The sequence below is a fragment of the Ammospiza nelsoni genome, chromosome 1 (assembly GCF_027579445.1).
Source record: "Ammospiza nelsoni isolate bAmmNel1 chromosome 1, bAmmNel1.pri, whole genome shotgun sequence".
Taxonomy (NCBI): domain Eukaryota; kingdom Metazoa; phylum Chordata; class Aves; order Passeriformes; family Passerellidae; genus Ammospiza; species Ammospiza nelsoni.
The window spans coordinates 2,565,132-2,588,039 of record NC_080633.1 but is presented as its reverse complement, the minus strand read 5'-3'; the positions used below and the strand labels follow the sequence as shown (position 1 = coordinate 2,588,039).

The 22,908-nt window shown below is 50.5% G+C and overlaps 3 protein-coding genes across 3 annotated transcripts; 2 read left to right on the top strand and 1 right to left on the bottom strand.

The window, feature by feature from the left end:
• The first annotated feature begins 20 nt into the window (after positions 1-20).
• MRPL55 (mitochondrial ribosomal protein L55) lies at positions 21-2,475 on the top strand. Its single transcript, XM_059485897.1, has 4 exons — positions 21-69; positions 720-804; positions 1,423-1,606; positions 2,269-2,475. Exons 2-4 carry the CDS (start codon positions 782-784, stop codon positions 2,410-2,412), a joined length of 351 nt encoding a protein of 116 aa, XP_059341880.1. The 5' UTR covers positions 21-69; positions 720-781; the 3' UTR covers positions 2,413-2,475.
• A 279-nt stretch (positions 2,476-2,754) lies between these two features.
• On the top strand, positions 2,755-5,778 carry C1H1orf35 (chromosome 1 C1orf35 homolog). The gene is made up of 9 exons (XM_059481487.1): positions 2,755-2,882; positions 3,431-3,567; positions 3,660-3,813; positions 3,894-3,939; positions 4,025-4,107; positions 4,196-4,268; positions 4,599-4,678; positions 4,942-5,100; positions 5,211-5,778. Coding segments are annotated over exons 1-9 (1,014 nt in total). The 5' UTR covers positions 2,755-2,880; the 3' UTR covers positions 5,491-5,778.
• Positions 5,779-7,773: 1,995 nt separating this feature from the next.
• Positions 7,774-22,382, bottom strand: ARF1 (ADP ribosylation factor 1). The gene is made up of 5 exons (XM_059490796.1): positions 22,256-22,382; positions 12,914-13,093; positions 11,688-11,798; positions 10,427-10,551; positions 7,774-9,377 (listed from the first exon to the last, which is right to left on the bottom strand). The coding sequence occupies exons 2-5, from the start codon at positions 13,059-13,061 to the stop codon at positions 9,216-9,218; spliced, it is 546 nt and encodes a 181-aa protein (XP_059346779.1). The 5' UTR covers positions 13,062-13,093; positions 22,256-22,382; the 3' UTR covers positions 7,774-9,215.
• Between the last annotated feature and the right edge of the window lie 526 nt (positions 22,383-22,908).

The window sequence follows — 22,908 nt, the reverse complement described above, 5'->3', positions numbered from 1 at the left end:
GGGGAGGGAGCGCGCCGTCACGTGAGTGAGGGGCGGCGGGACGGACTACGCGGAGGGCCGGGCGGGGGGGGTGAGAGAGGGGCTGAACCATGATGGTGGGAGGGGGGACGGCACCTGCAGGGCTGTGATGGAGGGGGGAGTTAGGGGAGAACTGAAGGAGCAACGTTGGATGAACCACGGCGGGGCGGAGAGGGGGCGGTGTTGGGCCGAAGCACGGTGCGGTGGCGGGAGCCATAGTGGGGTTGGAGAGAGGCGGGAGGGTTGTGGGGGGGAGGCATGATGGGATTGAACCGTGATGGGCTGAACCATGACGGGGAGAGGGGGGAACTGTCATGGAACTGACGCATGGCTGGGCAGGGGGAGACGTGGTTGGGATGAACCATGGCGGGAATGGGGGGAACCATGGTTGGAGAGAGGTGGGAGGGCTGAACCAAGGTGGTTGTGGGGGGGAAGCATGATGGGATTGAACCATGACGGAGAGAGGGGGGAGCTGTCATGGAACTGACGCATGGCTGGGCAGGGGGACGTGGTTGGGCTGAACCATGGCGAGGGGTGGGGAGTACATGGGGCTGAACCATTGCGGGAGCGGGGGGAGCCACACCATGGCCGGAGCTGTGGTAGGGCTGCCCCGTGCTGAGGGGAGGATGTGGAAGCTTCACAGCGATGGCGACACTGCGGTGTCACCTCACAACCACTGCAGCACCTTTCCTTGTCCCCAGAGTGTCCCCAGGCTGTGTCCCCTGCTGCGTGTGCCGGACCCGTCCCTCACAGCCGGGCTGCGATGGCGGCCAGCGGTGCGCTGAGGTGAGCGCGGGGTGCCCGTGGGGCAGCGGCGGCTCTCCCGCCGGGAACGGCCCGATGGAGCTCCCGTCACCCTCACGGTGACACCCGGTGTGAGCTCCCGTCACCCTCACGGTGACACCTGGCAGAGTTCCTGTCACCCTCACGGTGGCACCCGGTGTGAGCTCCCGGTACCCTCACGGTGACACCAGCTGTGAGTTCATGGCGACACCCAATGTGAGCTCCCGTCACCCTCATGGTGACACCTGGCAGAGCTCCCGCCACCCTCACGGTGACACCTGGTGTGAGCTCCCGTCACCCTCACGGTGACACCTGGCAGAGCTCCCGCCACCCTCACGGTGACACCTGGTGTGAGCTCCTGTCACCCTCACGGTGACACTCGGTGTGAGCTCCCACCACCCTCACGGTGACACCTGGCAGAGCTCCCGCCACCCTCATGGTGACACCCGGTGTGAGCTCCTGTCACCTTCACGGTGACACTGGTTTGAGCTCCCGTCACCCTCACGGTGACACCCGGTGTGAGCTCCTGTCACCTTCACGGTGACATGGGCCAGAGCTCCATCACCGTCACGGTGACACCAGCCTGTCACCCTCACAGTGACACCGGCCCTTTCCCCACAGTGCCCTGCGCCTCCTGGCCCGGTGCCGGCCGCCGCTCTGTGCCTGCAGCCGCAGCAATTCCAACCGCGCGGCCATCGGGCACCTGCAGCGGCAGCGCTACGGCCGCCTGTACCCCATGCTGCTCGTCAGCACCGACGGCTCCACCGTGCGCCTGCGCTACGGAGAGCCCAAGAGGATCCTCATGGTACGGGGACAGTGACGGGCTGGGAGCAGGGGGGTCACAAGGGCTTGGGATGTGTCCCCAGGGGGCTCAGGGTGTGGTTCAGGGGGTTCACAGCCTGTCCTGGGGCCTGGGAGGTCACAGCGTGTCACTGGGATTGCACCCTGTGTGCTGGGGGTGTCGCACTATGTCCCACGGGTCTCACACCGTGTCCTGGGGGTGTCACACCGTGTCCTGAGGGTGTCACACCGTGTCCCAGGAGAATCTCACACCGTGTCCCAGGGGTCTCATGCATTGTCCCAAGGCTTCACACCATGTGCTGGGATCTCACACCATGTCCTAAGAACTCATGCCTGTCCCTGGGGAATGTCACACCATGTCCCAGGGGTCTCATGCCAGGTCTCAGGGCTCCACACCATGTCCCTGGGATCTCACACTGTGTGCTGGGGGTGTCACACCCTGTCCCAGGGATGTCACACCATGTCCCACGAGTCTCGTGCCTTGTCCCAAAGCTCCACACCATGTCCTGGAGGCTCACACTGTGTCCCTGGGATCTCATCCTGTGTCCTGGGAGTGTCACACTATGTCCCAGGGATTTCACACCATGTCCCAGGGGTGTCATGCCGTGTCCTAGGGGTGTCACACTGCGTCCTCGCGGTCTCATCCCGTGTCCCCCGTGTCCCCAGATGCCCCTGGACAGCAACACGCTGCCCGAAGCCGAGCGCAAGGCTCGTCTGCGCCGGCAATTCCCCAGCAAGCCTAAGGCCAAGGAGGAGGAAACCTTCGAGGGCATCGACCTGGACACCTACAAGAAGTTCTGGAAGAAGTGAAGCGCTGAAAGCAGGATTGTTTAAATGTATAAACAAATGTATAAATAAATGTATAAATGAAAATGTTCAATTCCAGCCGTGTGTATTGGTGCGGCTCTGCTGGGCTCCCCCCGCGCTGGGAGGCGCGGTGGTACCGCCCGTCGCCCCCCTCCGGCCGTGCCCGCGGTGGTAGCGGCGGGGCGGGCGCGCTCGGCGGCCGGAGGTGCGTGAGGGGAGCGGGGGCGGCTTCGGGATTTGGGGATTTTTGGGGATTTTTGGGATTTTGGGGGCTCTGGGTGTGACCCAGCGGGTCCGGCCCGCTCGGTCCTCGCCCTCTCCAAGCCGGAGGGGCCCGGGCTGCAGGGAACCGCCCCGAGCTGCTTTCACACGCCTCGGGCACGGGCAGACTCCCGTCTCAGGCCCGGCAGCGTCCAGGTCCTGCAGCTTCCCCGGTCCTGAATCCCTTCCCAGACCCTGAAACTCTCCCCCATGTAATGTCCCAGCCCGGGCCGTGCAGCTTCTTCTCGGGCTGTACAGCCACTCCATGATCCCTTTTCCCAGTTCATCCCATCCGGGCTGTGAACCCCTCCTAGACCCTGAACCCTCCCCCTTGAAGCCCAGAACCCCCCTGCGGGCTTTAAACCCTCTATCAACCCTGCAACCTCCTCGCAGTCCCAGAGCCTTCCCACTTCTAATCCCGAACTCTCCCCCACAGGCTGTGAACCCTCCTTGCTCTGCAACCCCTTCCCAGAGCGTGAATCCCCCAAGCTGTGGCTGCCCCGCTGCTGGCCCTAAACCCTCCTTGAGGCTCTGAACCTCCCCCAGACTCTGAAACCTCCGAGGCCATGAACCCCCTCGGGGCTGCCCTAAGCCTCCCTCCCCACCCAGCAGCCTCCCCCCAGGCTGGGACCCCCCACAAAAGCCTTTGGTTACTCCACTCACCTCTGGGGGACCAAATTTGCTTCCCTGCTCCTTCAGGAGCCCCCCCAGAGCTGCAGGAGGATCTGCAGTGGGTACCCCGGGGCTGATCTCGTTGCAGGTCTCCAGCACCCTCCGAATCCCCTGCAGGGTGCGGCCCCACCATGTTCGGCTCCTCCCGGGGCGGGGTCCGGGGGGGCCAGGACCAGTTCAGCTGGGAGGATGTCAAGACAGACAAACAGCGTGAGAATTACCTGGGTAAGGGCGGATCCTGCTCCAACCCCACCCTGCCTGTCCCCTGTGTGGTTTTGGGGTGCTGTGATGTTGAGGGGGCTCGCTGTTCCCCACAGGGAACTCCCTGATGGCGCCGGTGGGGCGGTGGCAGAAGGGCAAGGACCTGACCTGGTATGCCAAGGGCAAGAAGGACACGGGGCCCCCGTTATCCCGCGAGGAGGAGCTGGCTGCAGTGCGCCTGGCCGAGCAGGAGGCCATGATGGCAGCACTGTGAGTCCCCACCCCACAGAAACCCCAAAACCAGCAGCTGTGTGTCCCCACACACGTATCACCTATTCCTGTGTTTACAGGGGCTACAAGAGCTTGAAGAGGCAGCCCACGGGCCTCAGCAAAGAGGTAACAGGGGCACCACACATCCCCCCAGTGTCCCCTGGCTCTGACTTTGGGGACACACACAGGACACTGTCCCCCCTCCCCACAGGACCTGGCTGAGGTGTGCAAGAGGGACGGCGGCGAGCGGGACGAGAAGGACGTGGATCGGGTGGTGGGGCTGGGCAGCTCCAGGTGAGCACAGGGAAGGATCCCTCACCAATTTCTGAACAATTTGTTTGATTTTAGTGTTTTTACGCCTTTTCCTGTGTTCTCTCTGCAGTGGCAGTGCTGGCAGGGTGATGCTCTCCAAGGAGGACAGAGAGGCTGCCAAGATGGGGCTCTCGGTCTTCACGGTACGGTGCTGGTCACACTGTCCTTGGAAGGGTCAAAAATAGATGGAAAAAGGCAAAAAGCAGTGCCCCTCACCTGGAATATTTCATCTAAAAACCACCTGGGTATTGTAGCAGAGACCTGCAGGAGTTTCTGTGTCCTGTTGGCACAGAGGTCATTTGTGGGGCTGTCAGTTGGAAGCAGCTGTTTCAGGGTATTCTATTTTTTTCCCAAAAGTTAAGTTAATTTTTTTTCCTAAGATTAATTTTTAAACGGATAAAACCCTTTGTCTTGTAATTACAAGCTCTGGGCTCGTGGATTCACTCTGTATTTTTCCCCCTCTCCAACCCTAGCACCAGAGAGTCTCCAGCAGCCCAGAGACATCTGTCTCCAAGAAGAAGCAGGAAAAGGAGGAGAAGGTGGAGGAGAAACGGTGAGGATTTTTCTCACTCTGGTGGGAAACCACCAGAAACACCCTAGCTTTTATGAGAAATATTTTACAAAATGTTTCCATGGCTCTGTTTGGCACTGGGCTTGTTTTGCATCTCTCTGAATCATCTCCAAAAGCCTTTGTGGGCTTCTCTTTGGCAGAGGAGGGATGTGGTGGGATGTGCCTGGAAAAAGGGATGGGGATCAGCTTTTGGAGCCAGAGGGATGCACAGTGCAGGGATTCTCATTGCTTGATCCATCCTGCAGACCTGAGAGCAGCAAAAAATCCAAAAAGGAGAAGAAGAAGGAGAAAAAGAACAAGAAAAAGAAGAAACACAAGAAGGAGAAGAAGAAGGACAAGGAGAAGCATTCCAAGAAGGATGCTGCCCCATCATCCTCGGATTCTTCCCCGGATCGGGATAAGAGGTAGAAGCTGGCATCGGGATGCCCCGTTGGCATTTCCTGGCTTTCCAAAATCCCTTTTCACCCCCAGAATCGCCTTATTGGGGTCTCCTCTGTCATTGCTGTCCCCGCAGGCACCACCGCGGGAAATCGCCGCAGCACGGCCGGCGACGGCACCACACGGAATCCGGCACGGAATCCTCGAGCAGCGGCAGCGACCGGAGCCGGAGCCGGAGCCGGAGCCGGAGCCGGAGCCCCGCCCGGCGGCGCAGCCGGAGCAGGAGCAGGAGCCGGAGCAGGGACGGCCGCGGCCGCCACCCGTCCCCGCGGAGGAAGGGCAGGAGGAGGAGCAGCACCCGCTCCCCCCCGGCCCGCGGGCTCCGGCAGCGCCACGACACCGACTCGGAGGGCTGAGAGCGAGCCTGGGGCTCTTTCAGGGACATCTTGCAGAGATTTCTATTTTTGAAGTGATTAAATTAAAAAGGCTGCAGCCCCGCGGGTGCCGGGGCAGTGTGGCAAAGGGCATTAAGGGTGTGGTGCCGGCAGCCCCTTCCCTGCCCGCCCAGGGGCAGCAGGGCCTGGGCACCCTTCTCTCACTCCTAAAATCCAGGCAGGATTGAGGGTGCTGTGGGTGAGGGCTGCTGCTGGGGTGGTGCTGAAAATGCTGTGGATACCTCGTTTATGGATAGAGATTTCTGAAGAGATTATTATTATTATTATAAATATTATTGTTATTATGACGGGGTTTTGTCTTCTTTCTCTGCCTGTGCAGTGCAGTGGCTGAAGGGTTTTTTGCTTTAAAGTTTCCCTAAGTTCATCAGCTGCATGGATGGGAGTTTGAAGCCCATCTAGCTCCAGTCTAGGGACACCTTCCCCTGTCCCACCTGGCACTGGACACAAACCTCATATAAATAATTCCTCAGTTTACAAAGTGGATGGGACCAGGTGTCTCCATAGGTTCTGCCCTGGCCACAAACCCCAGGGAGCAGCAAACTCCATTGCCAACCTCAGCACGTGATGATTGATGTTCTTGGCACACTGAAAGGGGAATTTCACACCAATAAATGGAAATATTGATCCCAGTGGAAAGGGGCTGTCCCGAGCAGCTCCGGAGCATCGCTGCAAGCACAAGGGCCTCGTTTGTGTAATTAATGATGCAACTGCAGACAGGGAGGGTTTGTGTGCCTTGGTGGACAAAAGCCCAGTGGCACCGTGCTCAGGAGCTCACAAAGCCCTTCTGTCCCAGCACTGGGAGATGCTGCAGAGCTGTCACAGCCTGTGCTGATCCCACCCCAAAGCAGTTTTTGGGGCTGGCAGCTCCTTGGCACCAGGGCTGCTCCTGAGCCATGCCAGGGATCCCCAGGGCACAGCTGGGCACTCCCTGGGCAGGAGCTCTGGCCCTGCTGGTGCTCACCAGGCTGAGCTCAGGCTCACCTCCGTGGGATTTTGGGATCCAAACCGTGGTTGGAGCCTGCAGGGAACATCCCACTGTGGAACAGCACAGCAAGCAGAGAAAAACCCCACAAAGCCCAGAGTGCTGCTCTTCCATGGGTTCCCACACCCCACAGCCCACCTTCAGTGCCAAGCTCTGGATGGATGGGTGGCAGGGCTGGGCAGGGTGATGGGCACCCACAGCCCCTCAGCACAGGGACAGGGTGTGGGTGTGCCCAGAGGGACCAGGCACTGCTGGCCCAGCTCAGTTCAGCTCTCCTGGGCTTTCTCCTGCTCTCCTGTTCCTGTCTCACACTCAAACCAAGATCAGTTTGAGAAACAGGGGAAGCCAAAACGGGGCAGAGGGTAAAGGAGCCCAGCCCCATCCCTGCTCACCCCAAAGCCTCCCTGCCCAGCTGCTGCCAAGTCCCTGGGCCACTGGGCTTGAGCCACCCCAAACTCCAGCCTGAGAGCCTGGGACACAGCAAAGGGCAGAGCACAGCACCCACAGCTCCGATAACACCACCACATTCTCTGTTTTCCACAGCAAATCCTGCACGCAGAGCAGCAGCATCACAACCCAGCTGGCCCTTCAATTCCCTCCCAGAACAGGAATAAAGAGCTGTCCTGCTCTATTAGGGATGCAAATATCCTGATTCACAGCCTGAAATTGCAAGGTGGATTCCTGTGACTTGCAGGAGGTTTGTGATCCCAGTTTGCCCAGTGCTATCTACCCTGTACTCCTGTCCCAGGTTTCCCCAGAGGGAATTTGCTCTCTAACCTGCAGGACACACCTTTGATCCTCCAGCTTGCCAGTGCAATGGGGGATCTGCAGCTGCTGCAGCAGGAAAGCAGCCAGGAGCTGGCAGCAGCCTGAGCTGAGCACTGGGGAGGGAGGAGAAGCTGCAGCTGCCAGGGCAGGCAGCAGGATCACCCAGAGGAGCAGCTCTGTCCCAGATCCAGAGAACTGCAGAAAGGGAAAATGCAAAACAAAGCACTTAGCAAGGTGGAATTCCTATTTCCCCTCACAAAACTGCTAATTCACAGATCTGTAATTAACTGGGACCAGGAGGAACAACCCATGAAGCTCAAGAGGCAACAGTTACTCCAGCAGAACCCAACAAACCCCAGCCACCATTTCACCTGCAGGGTTCCAACCAGCAATGATTCATTTCTTGGAAAACACAGATTTCCTCAAATTTTCACGCAAATTTTCACGGATCCCCTGCAGAAAGATGATACAAACCAACACGATACCAGTGCAAGTTTCATGAAACTTTTTATTTAACAAGTATTTAATTATGATTCTGCCAAGATGATCGAATGAACAGCAAGGCATAAAAAACATGAAATAGTTAAGAGATTTTTATTCTAATAGCTTTAATTACAGTGCTTGTTTGTCGAAATGAAAACTGAAAACAAGTATACAAAACAGTTGATTACTAGTTGTGTATTGAAAGCAATAAAGGTTTCCACAACACTAAATAAACCAGTTCTGATAGTTCCTCGAGTTAAAGTTTAACAGCTCCAGCTTCTTCAGTGTTTATCAAAATACAAAAGAAAAGTAAAGAGGTCTTTTTTTTATTTTTCTGATGGCAAATCTGAACCTTGCAGTATGAGGGATGCCAAGGGTTTTCACACATATACAGATATGGGATTGTTCCAAAATGGGATTGAATACTTGTAGAGTGGAATGACTCTCCAAACTCTCATGCTTTTTGTTGTTTTTATTTTTTCCCTAGACACTATACATAGATGTTTGGTGTTTTTCATGGCAATTCTTACGTTAAGTACAGTACTTTCTGCCTATAGAGCTTAGGACTAGGACAGGCTGTGCTTCCTGTGGAAAGGTTTTGCCTTCTGGAGTGGTTTAAGCACAAGAAAAGTACAAAACACTTTTTGACAAATATGACAGGCTAAAAATGTCGACTTCTGGAAATGATTCAAGTTCAATGGAAACGAGAAATCTCACCTGAACCAAAAGTCAGATGTTTAGCATGAGTCTGCAAAGCTCATCTAAACCAGGCCCAGCAAATCTTTGAACGGTTGTGAACAGAGATGAGCACAGACTACGAGCTACAGAAAGAGCCAGAGATCTACTAATTATGATCTGTTCATTAAGCAGATGAAGCTAATTGGGTGTCAGTCATTGCTTCACCCTTTCAAAAGAATCAAGAGTCACCACGTTAGAGCTGGAGCAGCAGAAGCGATGTCAAACGTTTGTGTGTTTTTAAGTGTTTTTACTTTTCCTTGTCTATTTAAAAAAATACAGAATTCAGGTTAAAAACCAACCACCAAAATGGATCTCACAGATCTCACAACCCAACCAAGATGGAATCCAGCTCTACTGCACAAGGACCACTGGCAACCCTTAGTTATTAACCCACTGAATTCCCTTCCAGATACTAAACAGTGACTCGATTCTTTACAATAAAAAAGCTGAGTAATATTGCATAGGAGTACCAGAAACTGCCTCATTGGAAACAAAAACTATTTACATTAAATAAGAAACCTAACTGTTTTCAGGCTTGTATTTGCCACATTTACAGCATGATGCAATATATACTGTGACAAAAAAGAAATGAAAACAGCTTCCGGCACTCAATACCACAAAGTAGCACAGTTTGCCACATTAGAGTAAAGCGAAGGGCGAGTAGGAGGAGATAAGAGGGAGGGTGGAAAAAGAGGGAAGAGGAAGGTTTATGGTTTCATTTCTGGTTTCTGAGCTGATTGGACAACCAGTCCAGTCCTTCATAGAGACCGTCTCCGCTGGTGGCACAGGTGGCCTGGATGTACCAGTTCCTGTGACGGAGGGAATGCAGTCCCAGTTTGTCTGTGATTTCTGCTGCATTCATGGCGTTGGGCAGGTCCTGCGGGAAGCAACAACAGTCATTCCCTGGCACACACACCTCTCATGGAAAATCCTTTCCCGAGGATTTTTATCTCCTGAGAGGCCTCAGGAACAAAATGGAAACATTGATTATCTGCTGCTGTAGGATGCAACAGGTGCATCTGGGATTGGTCTCATGTGGTTGTTTGTAATTAATGGCCAATCACAGTCAGCTGGCTCGGACAGAGAGTCTGAGCCACAAACCTTTGTTATCATTCCTTCCTGTTCTATTCTTAGCCAGCCTTCTGATGAAATCATTTCTTCTATTCTTTTAGTATAGTTTTAATGTAATGTATATCATAAAATAATAAATCAGCCTTGTGAAACATGGAGTCAGATCCTCATCTCTGCCCTCATCCTCAGACCCCTGTGAACACGGTCACAATTCCCCACTCCTCCATCACCAGCTTTAAAGAGCTCTCAAAACTTCTCTATCAGAAAACCCCACTGGATTACTGTGATATTCAAGCTATTTCCCCAACACTGAGAAAAAAACCTCAAAGGTTTAGCAACCTAATCTAAATCAACATTATGGAATATTTGAGTATTATCCAGCCATTCCCACAGTGCTGACACTGCTCACAATTCCAAGCCCACACTTCAAAATGATTGAAGCATAATGAAAATTGTGTGAGAAGGACCTTAGGATTCTCAAAAACACTTGGAAGGCAAATGACTGCTGACACCTGACTGTTCAGTCAAAGTCTTTTAAGGAACTAAAACTTTGTAAAAATCACCTCAAATTCTAATATATATGTGTTGCTGCAAGTGAACACATATAATTAAAAGTCACAGTTTGTAAATCTCCTAATGTGATTCTCTTGGCCAAGTCTATTTAGAAGGATGCTCCTTTCAAATGAGAATTTAATCCATTTTTTCTCCCTTCAACATACCTGAATGGCCATTTACTCTGAGTTATTTATCATTACACTGAAAATATGAAAACCAAGGTCAAGATCTGGCACTCACAAGGATGGTGGAAGTTTTCAAGGGTTCAGACAGACAGACAGACACCTTTCTTGGGCATACCTGTTTGTTAGCAAACACTAATAAAACAGCATCTCTGAGCTCATCTTCTGCCAACATTCTCATAAGCTCTTCTCTGGCCTCGTTCACACGTTCTCTGTCATTGCTGTCAACCACAAAAATCAGACCTAGAAATAATCAAAAATAAACAAACTTGAAGTCTCATGTCAGAAAATCTGTTCTTGCTGAAAGTTGGTGAAAACTGGTGTTGGATTGCATTTGTTTTTGCAACTTGGTTATTCTTTCTACAAAAACATTTTCCAGGGAGCAGCAGCCCCTGAAATGCTGTGACAGGACTCAGACACACACAAAAAGACCCAGCAGTGACACAAGGGACAAACTCCCAGTTCATGGGGCTGCAGAGCTTTAAGTACAGACTCTGCTTTGAAATGAGGGCAGAGCTGTGATGCTGACAGAAGAAAAAACTCCTGAGTCAGAAGGACAAGGAAGACTGGTTTGTGGAATCCTTCCCATCCCTCTTTGAACCTGCAGCTGTAAGGTTTTCTGTGCTGTCTAGGCTGTTTAGGTGGCCTGGAAAGGCCCAGGGATGGCCTTGAAGAGCCGGCGCTTCAAAGGACGAGGAGAGACTTCTGATCTTGTCTCGGTCTCGGTGTTTATTAATTGTTTATCTAAAAGATTTTCTTTCAGGCCGACAGAGGTCTGCACAGCAAGTCAGCCATGGGCACACTGCGAGCCCCCGGGGCGGTCACTTATCTTTATACCCGAAGTTACGTGTACAATATTTATCATTTTTCCCCAATACCTTCTACCCTTATTAACCGGTGCACTTCTAGTAATAACCAATCCCAAAGTGCCACCACCACCACAGAAGATGGAGGCCAAGAAGAAGAAGAACAGGACACGCCCCAATTCCTCCATCTTACTTCTTTAGACCCCCCTGTACCAAAATCCTAAACCCTGTGTTTTACACTTTAACTAACTTATCCCTTCAACATTCACCCAGTGAATTCCTCCCAGTCCTCATACAGGTCTCATCTCCTGTGTAGGATCAAAGCCCTGCCACCAGACACTTCTGGCAACATCCCAGGACTCCCGAGCCCCCCAAGGGTGGTCTCGGTCACTCTGCACCTCCATCCTGAGGTGCTGAGATCCCACATGCAGCGAGCAGCACACAAACACACCTTTTATAATAACAAATATTTCCATTCTCCTCCAAGAAACTTGCAGAATTAACTGAGTGAAGACAGCCAAAAAGCTCTGTTAGCCCCAGGAGAGCTGGGGATGAGGAGTGGGGCTCACTCACCTTGTGTGTTCTGGAAGTAGTGGCGCCACAGGGGCCTGATCTTGTCCTGACCGCCCACGTCCCACACTGTGAAGCTGATGTTCTTGTATTCTACTGTTTCCACATTGAAACCTAAAAAAGAGATTGTGGCATAAATCTCACTTAAATATAGCTGGTGTGATTAGCAGGGCACACTCTCAGACTGTGATCATTGAAAAAGTTCACTTCAAATTGGAGTTACTTTAAAGCAGCAGAATCCTGAGCTGAAGCTCTCGAAGGAAAACCAGCTTGTGCTGCTCCCACCATCACCCCAATGGATAAATCTAATTGCTACATGAGCAGCTACAACAAACAAGCTGTGTTGCCTTAAAAAAACCCCTAACGAACAAAAAAAATCCCAAACAAGCAACCCCAACAAACTAACAAAAAACCAACCCCAAAAAACAAAAAAAAACCCAAAAGAAACAAACTCCCCAAACAACAAAACCCCAAACAAACAACAAAACCAATCCCAACCAAAAAATAAACCCCAAAGGAACCAAAAAAACTAAACCCCAATGCAACCAAAAAAATAAACTCCAAAGGAACCAAAAAGCAAACCCCAATGCAACCAAAAAAATAAACGCCAAAAATCTGGAAAATAAACCCCAAAGAAAGCAAAAAGCAAACCCCAAAAAACTGAAAAACAAGCCCCAAAAAAACTGAAAAATAAACCCCAAAGGAACCAAAAAATAAACCCCAAAGGAACCAAAAAATAAACCCCAAAGGAACCAAAAAATAAACCCCAAAGGAACCAAAAAACTAAACCCCAAAGGAACCAAAAAACTAAACCCCAAAGGAACAAAATTAAACTTTAAAGAAAGCAAAAAACAAACCCCAAAGAAACCAACCCCCTCCTGCAACCAACCAACAAAACTCCCCAATCTCCCCTGGGTTTTCAGAACTGCAAATCTCAATACCTTCCAATAAAAAGAGAAAAAAGAAAAGATGAACGCTCTGCTACTCAGTCTGACATGATGCCACCACAGCTGGGACACAAATTGTCTTTCTGTGGCCCACAAAGGCTCATTCCCCAAGTGACTGATACAGGGAGGGGAGTGAGAAAAGTCACAATCTCCTCCCATGGCAGAATATCTGGTTGTGCCTTCACACCACAGCTTTAACAAGTTGTTCTGCCAAACGAGTCACCTAAACCAGCTGAGACCCAAATCTCCAAGCCATGAGTCAGAGAAACACAAAACTCTTACCTATAGTAGGAATAGTAGTTACTATTTCACCAAGTTTAAGTTTGTATAGAATAGTTGTCTTTCCTGCAGCATCCAGGCCAACCATGAGGATCCGCATTTCTTTTTTGCCAAAAAGGCCTTTGAAGAGGTTAGCAAAAATATTTCCCATGGTTCAGATGTGTTCTCTCTGGCCAGTGAAGTCTGGAGGAAAAAACGATCAGAGTATCATCATGAGTTACCAACAGTTGTGAGAATAATAACATAAAAAAAACACAAAAATACCAAAGTAAGAGATAATGTGAATCATTTATAGACACCACAGGCACCACTGAACATTTTCTCCATACTGAAGCAACACAAAAATGAACAGATGTGCTAAAACTCAGTGCTCATGAAATGACTCAGCTTGAAGTGCCTGAAATGCTTCAAATATTCTTTCAGAGATTAATTGTTGTTCTCAAACTCTTGTTTGCAAAATTCACCCAGCTGACCACTTCAGGTACTTTGCTCCCCATTGTTATGGGACAGTTTATCTGCAGAAAAGTGTCACCATTAAACAAACTTTTCCCAACTGAACTGCAGATAACACATTTCTGCTTAGCACAGCAATAGCTGGTGATTCATTTGGGAAGGAAACTCTGAATTCAGCTTGGATTTTCTCCTACTCAGAAGAGTTTCCTTCCTCTCCATCCCGAGGAAATGGCGTGTGAAGAGCACAAACACAGAGCAGTTACTGTCGTTAACAGCGGAGGGAGAGCTTCTATAGGAAACAAACAACAAACCCACATTTAATCAGTTAACTGCGGAGAATCACCAGGCACATGAAAGGAGCAGTTCAGGGGTGAGCACTTCCCTCTCCTGCCTGTGCCTGAAGAGATTCACGTCAGCAGGAGCTTCCCGATGGGAGCTGCTCTGCTCTGCAGCCTCTCCCACCTCCCCGTGCCCTTGGGACCTGACCCATCCCAAAGCCCCTTTCCAAACTCCCTCCTGCACGGTCCCAGCAGCGCTGAAACCCCAGCAGATTGCATCCCCTGTGCCTGGGAGCTCAGGCCCTGCACAGGACAGCTCACACCTCCCTGATGCTGCTGCAGAAGCTCTCAGGTGTCGGTGTAAGAAAAGACAGAACCCAACTGAAAATTCAAGTTTCAGATGAGATGCACCATTCAAAGCGTGAGTTTCCTGTAAACCAAACCAAATTTAAAGCATAACATGAAGTTTGAGTCATCTCTGGAAATATTCTGTATTTCATGATGAAGCAAAATTTTCCCTAGAAAGAGAACAGAATATCTATACAGAATACCTATTTATTTATCCTTATAGAATATATATTTTATTTATCTTTACAGAATATCTATTTATTTATCTTTACAGAATATTTATTTATCTTTAGAGAATATCTATTTATTTATCTCTACAGAATATATATTCTATTTCTCTTTACAGAATATCTATTTAGGAACACTAAAGCAGGATTTGGACTGACAAGCACCAAGCACACCACAAAAGCTTTTTCCTTTCCCCACTCTGCCCACTCTGAGGCCTGGCTGCCTCAGCCTGCACTGGGAGAGGCTCAGCAGCTCTGTCCTCTTCGTGAGCTTTGCTGGACACAATTTTTAACCCAAAAGTTCAACTCTGTGCCATTAACCAAGCCACGTGTGTGAGCACTCCCAGCTGCACAGGGAAGTTCAGAGTCCACTCCAGGACATCAATCCCCACGCACCAACTGAGTCACAGATTTGTTTATTTTGTATGACTGAAGCTTTAAAACTCAACTCCTCTACAAACCAGACTGGGGATTAAAACCAAAGGGGAGGTTTCAAACTTCTATTATTCTACCATTTCCTTTTGTATTTCTGCGACACCACCGTGGATATCCCACCCCCACTGGAATATATGAAGGCTACATAAACAGGAAGGTTAATTAGGAAGCAGAGAAAACAGTTTTGCTGCAGTCCTGGTTTCTCCACAGCAGGAAATCTCCCATCCCAGCGTGCTGGAGGGCAGGGAGGCCGCAAAGCTTCCCTTTGTCTGGCTGCTCATGCCACCTCTATCTCCTGCTTCATGTGGAAAGCAGCAGCCAGGCCTGGCCTGTGACCTTTAGCAGAGCTCACAGAACCTGCCTGCAAGAACTCTCACAGCCAGGGAACCTCAGAAGGCTGCACAATGAATGCCTTTCTTTGCTTTGCACACGTTTAAAAGCATAACGAGTTATCAGATGCTTGGACTGATCACAGTAATTAGTAAAAAGAGCAAAATCCTACAAAATCCTGTCATTTACATCCAGGAGAGCCCTGCACACACTGGAGAAGCCCAGGCTGCTGAACAAGCTGCTGGTACTTGGCACTACCAGCACTGAATCCTGTTAGATCCCTGTTTTCCTGGCAGCAATTTCCAGGTCAAGCCTGCCCTTTGCCACTGAAGCTGCTTTTACACCACCAGCCTCCCTATTTTTACTTTTTGTGAAGATTAAGAAGTTAAGATCTATTTAAGCACTTGGTTTCCAGCTCCCCTCTTGTTCTCTTCCCCATCCCTCCTATCCAAACCGAGTCTGTAACTTTATTTGGTACTTCAGGGTAGGTGGCATTACAAAAAGTCACATTTATTTTTACAGGCAGCACAGTATAGTTTACAGCCCACTCCTGCAAGAAAAGCATGTTTACAAGTTGACTAAAAAGTAGCTGAATCCTTGCTGTCTAAAAGAAGAAAAAACCAGGAGAAATCCATCTGTAAAACAAATTGTTTTGGTTCCCATCGGGGTTTTGTTGGATGGGGCAGGGGCAGGGGCAGGGTCCCTGAGCAGGAATCTCTCTCGTTTATCTTTTCCCCCAGGAAGGAACTCACACTCAGGGTTTGTGCTGCTCCCTCTCCCTGCAGAGCCACAGGAACCGCCTGGGTTAATTCAGCTCAGCTGAGGGATCACGGGACCGCTCCCTCTGCCTTTAATTCCTACCCCAGCCCATTGCTTGCACCAGGAGAACGTGCACGGCTTGAAAAGCCTTCAATTTTCTCATTTATCAAGCAAAAAAACCTGTTATCTTTCAGGCATTATCACCCCTTGTCTCACCAATACCCGTATTCCTCACTGAATTTAACTTCCTCCTGAACGCTGTCAGTAATTGCTCCACCCACCCTTTTAGGAGCACAAGTTGGATAAAACTCCTGAAAACCTAAAAAACTCCGATTTGTGAGCTGCTTGTAGTGCTCGAGCACATCTTCAAAAGAGGGATCCATCAGGCTGAGCGGGAACATTTGAGTGTGAAAGGGAACGATTTGAATGAACAGCACCGAGGATTTTCACAGAGCTCCGTGTGGATTCTCCCTCAGCACCCCTGAGCAGAGCCAGAGCACCGCCGTGTCCGTCTGTCTGTCCCTGCCCACGAGCACTTGAACACATTTCACTCCCCCTGAGCAGCGCTTGAGTGTGAAAGGGAACGATTTGAATGAACAGCACCGAGGATTTTCACAGAGCTCCGTGTGGATTCTCCCTCAGCACCCCTGAGCAGAGCCAGAGCACGGCAGCACCGTGTCCGTCTGTCTGTCCCTGCCCACGAGCACTTGAACACATTTCGCTCCCCCTGAGCAGCGCTAAACCCGTCGGGCAGCTTGGGCCGAGGCACAACGCGCCGTGGGCAAACAGCAGCGCCTTTCGGTGGGGAACTGCAGTTTCGTTTCATGAAACAAAAGTGTTTTCAGTTCTCCAGTAAGCGACACACTGAGGGGAGCCATGAGGAGAACAGGCAGCCTTCACAGGCAGCCTTTTGCAGGGAGGAGTTAAAAATGAATGAGAGTCTGCAACAGCAGCAGCCCGGCCTTGTTAAAGTGATACGGCCCATGAGGAAAAGCAGAATCTGCTTTTATTAATTGGAGGTGGTTAGAAAAAGAGCTCTGAGGGATATCTCAAGGCCAAAGAGCACTAAACAATTCATCACGCTGCAGAATTTTATATTTAAATGCATTTAAATGCCATTTCATTCAGGCTGGTATCATGAGATGTCCAATGTGCTGCTTGACCTGCAAACTCCTTGGGTGAGCGTGGTGAACAACCCCACGCGTGTATGACCAAAGAGAGCAAAAAAACCTTAAAATTCCCACAGAACCTCAGCTCTACACCTCAGGAAAACTCAGAGATCAAACTTCCCTGAGACAGGAATTGTTCCATTTAAATTTCTTTAAATTTAAATTTCTTTAAACACACCAGAGCCAAAACGAGAGGATACCACATGCATTATTACAAACTATACTGCAGTACAAAATCCATTTATTTCACTTGTACGCACAGCACTTACCACACGAGGCTCCCACAGTGAATAAATCAAGCTCCAAACTCTGCAAGTGTTAAAACGCAGCTGGCTGGGCCCAGCATTGTGGCAATGTGAAAATCCCAGCAGCCACGAACACTGCAGGGGGTGGAACCAGCAGAGCTCCAAGGTCCTCTCCAACCCAAACCATTCCAGGATTTTATGGTGCTGATAAAATCAAGGAAAGTTCAAGCCTCAGTTCCTCCCCTGCCCAGAGGGACAGAGGGCATTTGCTGTCTGTGGGATATTTGCTGTCCCCATCCTGTTCCAATGCCATTTTTAAGGAGAGATAAGCACCAGTGGCACACACTGAGCTACACAGCTTCAATCAGACAAATATCAAACACAGGTAAAACCCCCAAAAGCTGCAGGTTTAGCAAAAATCTCCTTCCTGCACCTTGGCAAGTAAAACTGGCCTGTTTACAAAAGCAATGGATTCACCACCAAAATTCCATCTCAATTTAAAGGAAAATCTACTTGTTAGCTCCATGTCTAAACCAATTAGAAGAGCCCCAAATCCATAATTCCTAACCAGGTATTAACATACAGGTTCTATCAGCCACAGGGAATAAAAACGAATCAATTTGTCATTTAGCAGAAATATTGATTTGAAATTCAGCCAGTTGTCACTGCTTGGCCTGGATCATTCTTTCTCATTTATAGCGTTCTAGAATGTTTTAAATTAAATTATCAAGAGAGGCAAAATATTCACACAACTGATCACCAAAGCAATGTGCAAATAAGAGGCGAGAATGCATTTTTTAAAAAACCCATGCAACTCCAACAGCTGTTGGTGTAACATTCAAGAACAACTGGCAAATAATTTCAAGTGCAAATCTAACCCGACAGCTTGTTATTAACGATATAAAGTGTGATTTAAAGGAGAATGTGAGAAGAGATCCAACAAGAATAGAACACTGCTAAAATTCAGGATTAATCCACAGCCCCAGAGTTTCACACCCCCACTCAGCAGGGAACAGCACTGATGTGTTCTCTTCAACTTGAAACCATTTCTTTACAGATTCAAGTGTTCTGTTACAGCAAATTTTGGAAACACCTCTTTATATATAGCCAGGGTGGCCCAACACTATCCCAGTACAGTTATATTCAACTATTTTTAAGAACTGTTTACTGCCCTTGCACATCTGCTAAGCTGAGAGATGAAATCCACTCAAACCCTTCCACTTTGGGGCCTTCACACTGAAATTGAGCTGAGATAATTTTTATTTGAGCTCTGTGGGCCATATCAGCACGAGGAGGGATGGATTACATGTGAGAGAGCCAGCAGGCAGGCTGGCCCTTTGTTCACCAGGTGATTCATGATCCTGCACAAACAACTCTGTCATAAAGGCCATGGCAACAACATCTTCCCACAGCTCCTCATTAATATCAGTCCTCACTCCTTGATAATTTCAATAATTAGAACCAGAGGAGTGTGAGTTGTGGAGATCCACACTGACCACTGGCACCTTTTTCCCCAGGTTACACTGGGGGCGTTTCTGCCCAGCCTGGGATGGAAAAGGTCCTGAAGGATCATAACTGGTTATCTGAGGGAAAAAGCAGTGAAATCCAAGGTAAACACACAGAACTGTTGGATTTGGTGGCCAAAGGCTTGCAGGGCTCCAAAAGCAATGTGCATGCCCAAGGCAGGGGAGGACAAGACTCCAGGTGACAGGACAGCTCCCTGTCCAGCAGCTTTAACCCAAGGAGGTTGAACACCCCCGAGTACACACCTTCCCCAGACAGGACATTCCCACATGCTGGAACATTCTCCTGACAGAACTGGGCTTGAAGTGGAAGAAAACACAAAACAATTTCACTTACAATATCAAAACAAGGACAAAAGGGGGAAAGTTTCCTTTGGGGTCATGCCTATTTCTCAGACATGAGAACAACTCACTCCTGAAACACCCAGAATAAAAAGTTCCAGGATCAGAGTGGGTTGCTTGACTTGATACTCAAACCCCAAATCAGAATTACTCCTTATTCTCACCCTCAAGCAGGGAAAGCAAACTGCTGCTGTTTCACAACAAAACTTCCAATTATTTACAGATTTATACACTTGAGAGCACACAAACCAGAAGGGACACAGGTGAGTGAATTTCCTCACCCTTTCACCCAGTGCAATTATTCCAACAGAGAGAGCAGCCCAACAGGGCCCTCCAGCACTGCAGACAAAATCAGCGCCATCAAACCAACCCCAAAAACTTTCCTTGCAGAGAACCCCTTTATCCATATGGCTGTGTTCCTATTTTATTCCACTATAAACCCCAGGAATAAAAGCAAAATAAAATATCTGGGCTGAAAAAGGACAGGCTGACAGGCGAAAAGCACAGAGGGAGCTGCATCCACGCTCTCCTCACTCAGGAAATATTGTGGTGCCAAAAATGAAGTTGTGAACCCCAAGAATGGCCTTGGGGTTTCTGCTTTCTGCTCACCAGTTCAGCACTGGGTACACTGGTGTGAGAACTGGTGGGTACAGAGAATTTATTTTCTTTAAGATAAGCAGTGCATAGTTGGGGTGGGGTTTTTTTTAGTTTTGAGGCTGAATTGTTCCTGAGCTCAAAATCTCCAATTTTAAGCCAAATATCCTGTTATTCATTCCTGGGAACTGGGCACTAAATCAACATTTACACTGCTAGCAGAAATGGCAAGAGCTCACGGGAGAGCTCCATCCAGCAATGAAATTGGGTTTGGTTTGGGGGAAATGTCAGAGCAGAGCCTCTGTGAGGCAGAGGAGCAGGGGGTGAAGAAGAGCTGTCAGACACGAGGGTTTTGTGAGAACTGAAACATCAGCAAAGCTCCAGCACAGCCCCTCCGACGCCTGCGTGCGTTCAAAACAAGGAATAAAATCGGAAAGGAAAAAATGCTGAATTACACAGAAAAAACAGCTGCTCTAGTAGGAAGCTGATTCTGAACTTCTTTACTCATCAGTTAAAGAAAGAAAGGGAACAGCACAGGCTCTGTAGCATTCCAGGAGCAGAACTTCCAAGAGATTTCTAAAAAAAGAATCAGAACTATTTCTTTTCAGATAAAGTTAGCTCACGTTCACCAAATTTATCCACTGGAAAGCAAGCTGGATGCTTGGGAAGGCTGCTGAAATGCTGAAGAATTCTTGCTGGAAAGCCCACGTTTAAAAAGAAGAGAAAGAAAAGCCTCTGGGATGTGTAAAGGTGGTTGTTTAAATTTCACCACTGCCATTTCAGCTGCAATCCTGGGTTTGGAGTTTCTCCTCCTTCCACCGATTCAGTCATCAATGGCTCAGCTGATAATTATCTGTACAAACCTCGTGCAGAGTTTGGTGAATTCCCTGGAGCAGAATGCAGCCCCGACTCCCACACAGCAGAGCTGCGCCGGGTGCTCCCCCCACTCGGTCGGCGTGACTAACACTCACAGGGAGCGCGGCTCCCGCCAGGCCCTTCCACATTCCAGCTATTTCACAACCGAGGAAACGCTCACAGAAACCCGTGCGAGCTCCTCCTCAGCCCATTTACACCCAGGGCTTTGACTTTTAACAGGATTTCCATCACAAACACAGAGCTCTTCCGAGCGGAGGGCGGCCCTGCTTTTGAGCCATTTGAATTCCCGATGTTCCATCGGTGCAGGAAGCACCAAGGGACTTGGCAAAGCTGCGGAGTTGGAGTTGCAGAGGTTCAATCGAGGTGAGTTTCCTCACCCTTTCACCCAAAGCAATTATTCCAACAGGGAAAGCAGCCCAGCAGCACTGCAGACATGTTTGAGAAAATCAGTGGCATCAAACCAACCCCCAAAACTTTCCTTTCAGAGAACCCCTTTATCCATACTCCTGTTTTATTCCATTATAAACCCCATTAATAAAAGCAAACCGGCAATCCTCCACTTCAGCCACACTTCCTTTTTTTCCCCCCAGAAGCGCTCTAAATCAGCAGCAAAAATAGCAAGAAAGATCGCTGAATGACCTTGGAAAAATCCACTTTGCCTCGAGTTTCTCCTCCTGGAAAATCAGGTTAATGGAATACCCTGCCAAGGGGTGCAGGACAGAGCTCAAAGTATTAAACAAATACTCGGAATTTTCGTTATTGACAAAGCCACAATTTCAACAGCAGACCTCTGGCCGGGACTGTAATCAACCTGCGGAATTTGCTTTGGCAGGAGCGGAGCGGCAGAGCCACAAGGTCAATGTCAAAAGCACCACAACAACATTTGGGGCAGTTTCTATGGCCAGGCTGAGTTTTGGCCTCGCTGTGCTATCGCTCCATCACTTTATCAGCCCCGAAGTATCACGTTGGCCTCGCACAGAGGCACGACGGAGTATTTTCAGGCAGAATTTAATATCCTTATCCTCCCACCGGGAGCTGCTGGGCCAAGGAAAGCTGATCTCCCACACCGCCCAACGCAAGGCGATGCACGGCAAACAAGAGTTGTTTGCTCCACGATAAAGCTCAACTCCTCTGCCCGGCAAAAAAAGCACCAAGTCAGCAGCCGAGGGCTTACAGAGAATCAACCTCTGCCCCAGCAGCTCCAGCCGAGGCTGCTTTCCCCCGCCACACGAGGGTTCTAGGGGGAGAGCACAAGGAGGAAACGCCGCTCCTTGCTCGGGCGGGGCAGGGGCCGGAATGAGCGAGTTTGGGGAAGGGAGGACGAACCCATCCCGTCGGCTCCCATCGCTAGAGGGAGCGGAGAGGGGCCTTGTGCAGCTGCTGCCGAGCTGGAGCGATTCCCCTTTCCCAGCCCTGCCTATCCCGGATCCCGGCCCTTCCCACCCCATCCCACCCACGGGAGGGAAGCGAAAGGCCCGACCCCCCCACCCCCGGCCCCACAGAACGTTCAGGGGGGGACGGATGGGGCAGCACCGCTCCTGGAGGGTCTGTGGGGGAAAAGGAATGAGTAGGAACGAGACGGAGTGAGAAGGAATTAAAAGGAATGAGAAGGAAAAAAGAGGAAAGAACAGCCCGGCCCCGCTGCCTCAGCGCCCGCCTCGCCTTAGCGCCAAGGCCGCGGGATGCGGGCGGGGGCGCGGCGAGGCGAGGCGGAGGGGGGAAAAAAGGCTCGAAAGAAGGGAAGAAGGAGTTGTCGGCAAACCCACCGGCGTCGTCGGGAGGCGCGGGCCGTGGGTCTGGCTGCGCTCGGAGGGTCCCGCTCGGAGCCCGCTCGCCCCGGCCGCGATCCGCCCTGGAGCACAAGATGGCGGCGCGATGCGGCCACGTCAGTGCCCGCCCAGCGCGAGGCACCACGGGGAGGCGAGGAGGGAGCGGGGGGCGTGGCCTGCGCGCAGGGGGCGGGGCCAAACCGGGCTGCCGCAGGGCCGGGATGCGCGGGGGGCGTGGCGTAGAGACGCAGTGGGCGTGGCCACGGCGAGAGTGACATATCAGATAGACCGGGGGCGTGGCCTGGACCCAGTGGGCGTGGTTATAGCGGGAGTATCCACTCGTGGAAGGCACGGGGGCGTGGCCTGTGAGATGGCCACGCCCACTCTGCGGCGCGTGAGCGGAGCGGGGCCGGGATCCCGCGGGATGCGGGGATGGGATGGATGGGATGGATGGATGGGATGGATGGATGGGATGGATGGATGGATGGGATGGATGGATGGGATGGATGGGATGGGATGGATGGGATGGGATGGATGGATGGGATGGATGGATGGGATGGGATGGATGGGATGGATGGATGGGATGGATGGATGGGATGGATGGATGGATGGGATGGGATGGATGGATGGATGGATGGGATGGGATGGAT

Bases quoted from the DNA above. Each gene is read 5' to 3' on its own strand.
- MRPL55 (XM_059485897.1), top strand. From the start codon at position 782: ATGGCGGCCAGCGGTGCGCTGAG. The intron at 805-1,422 runs GTGAGCGCGGGG...CTTTCCCCACAG, and splicing joins GCGGCCAGCGGTGCGCTGAG to TGCCCTGCGCCTCCTGGCCC. The intron at 1,607-2,268 runs GTACGGGGACAG...CCGTGTCCCCAG, and splicing joins AGCCCAAGAGGATCCTCATG to ATGCCCCTGGACAGCAACAC.
- C1H1orf35 (XM_059481487.1), top strand. The intron at 3,940-4,024 runs GTAACAGGGGCA...CCCTCCCCACAG, and splicing joins CCACGGGCCTCAGCAAAGAG to GACCTGGCTGAGGTGTGCAA. The intron at 5,101-5,210 runs GTAGAAGCTGGC...CTGTCCCCGCAG, and splicing joins TCCCCGGATCGGGATAAGAG to GCACCACCGCGGGAAATCGC.
- ARF1 (XM_059490796.1), bottom strand. From the start codon at position 13,061: ATGGGAAATATTTTTGCTAACCTCTTCAAAGGCCTTTTTGGCAAAAAA. The intron at 11,799-12,913 runs GTAAGAGTTTTG...TCTCTTTTTTAG, and splicing joins AACTACTATTCCTACTATAG to GTTTCAATGTGGAAACAGTA. The intron at 9,378-10,426 runs GTATGCCCAAGA...TGCTTCCCGCAG, and splicing joins TAGTGTTTGCTAACAAACAG to GACCTGCCCAACGCCATGAA.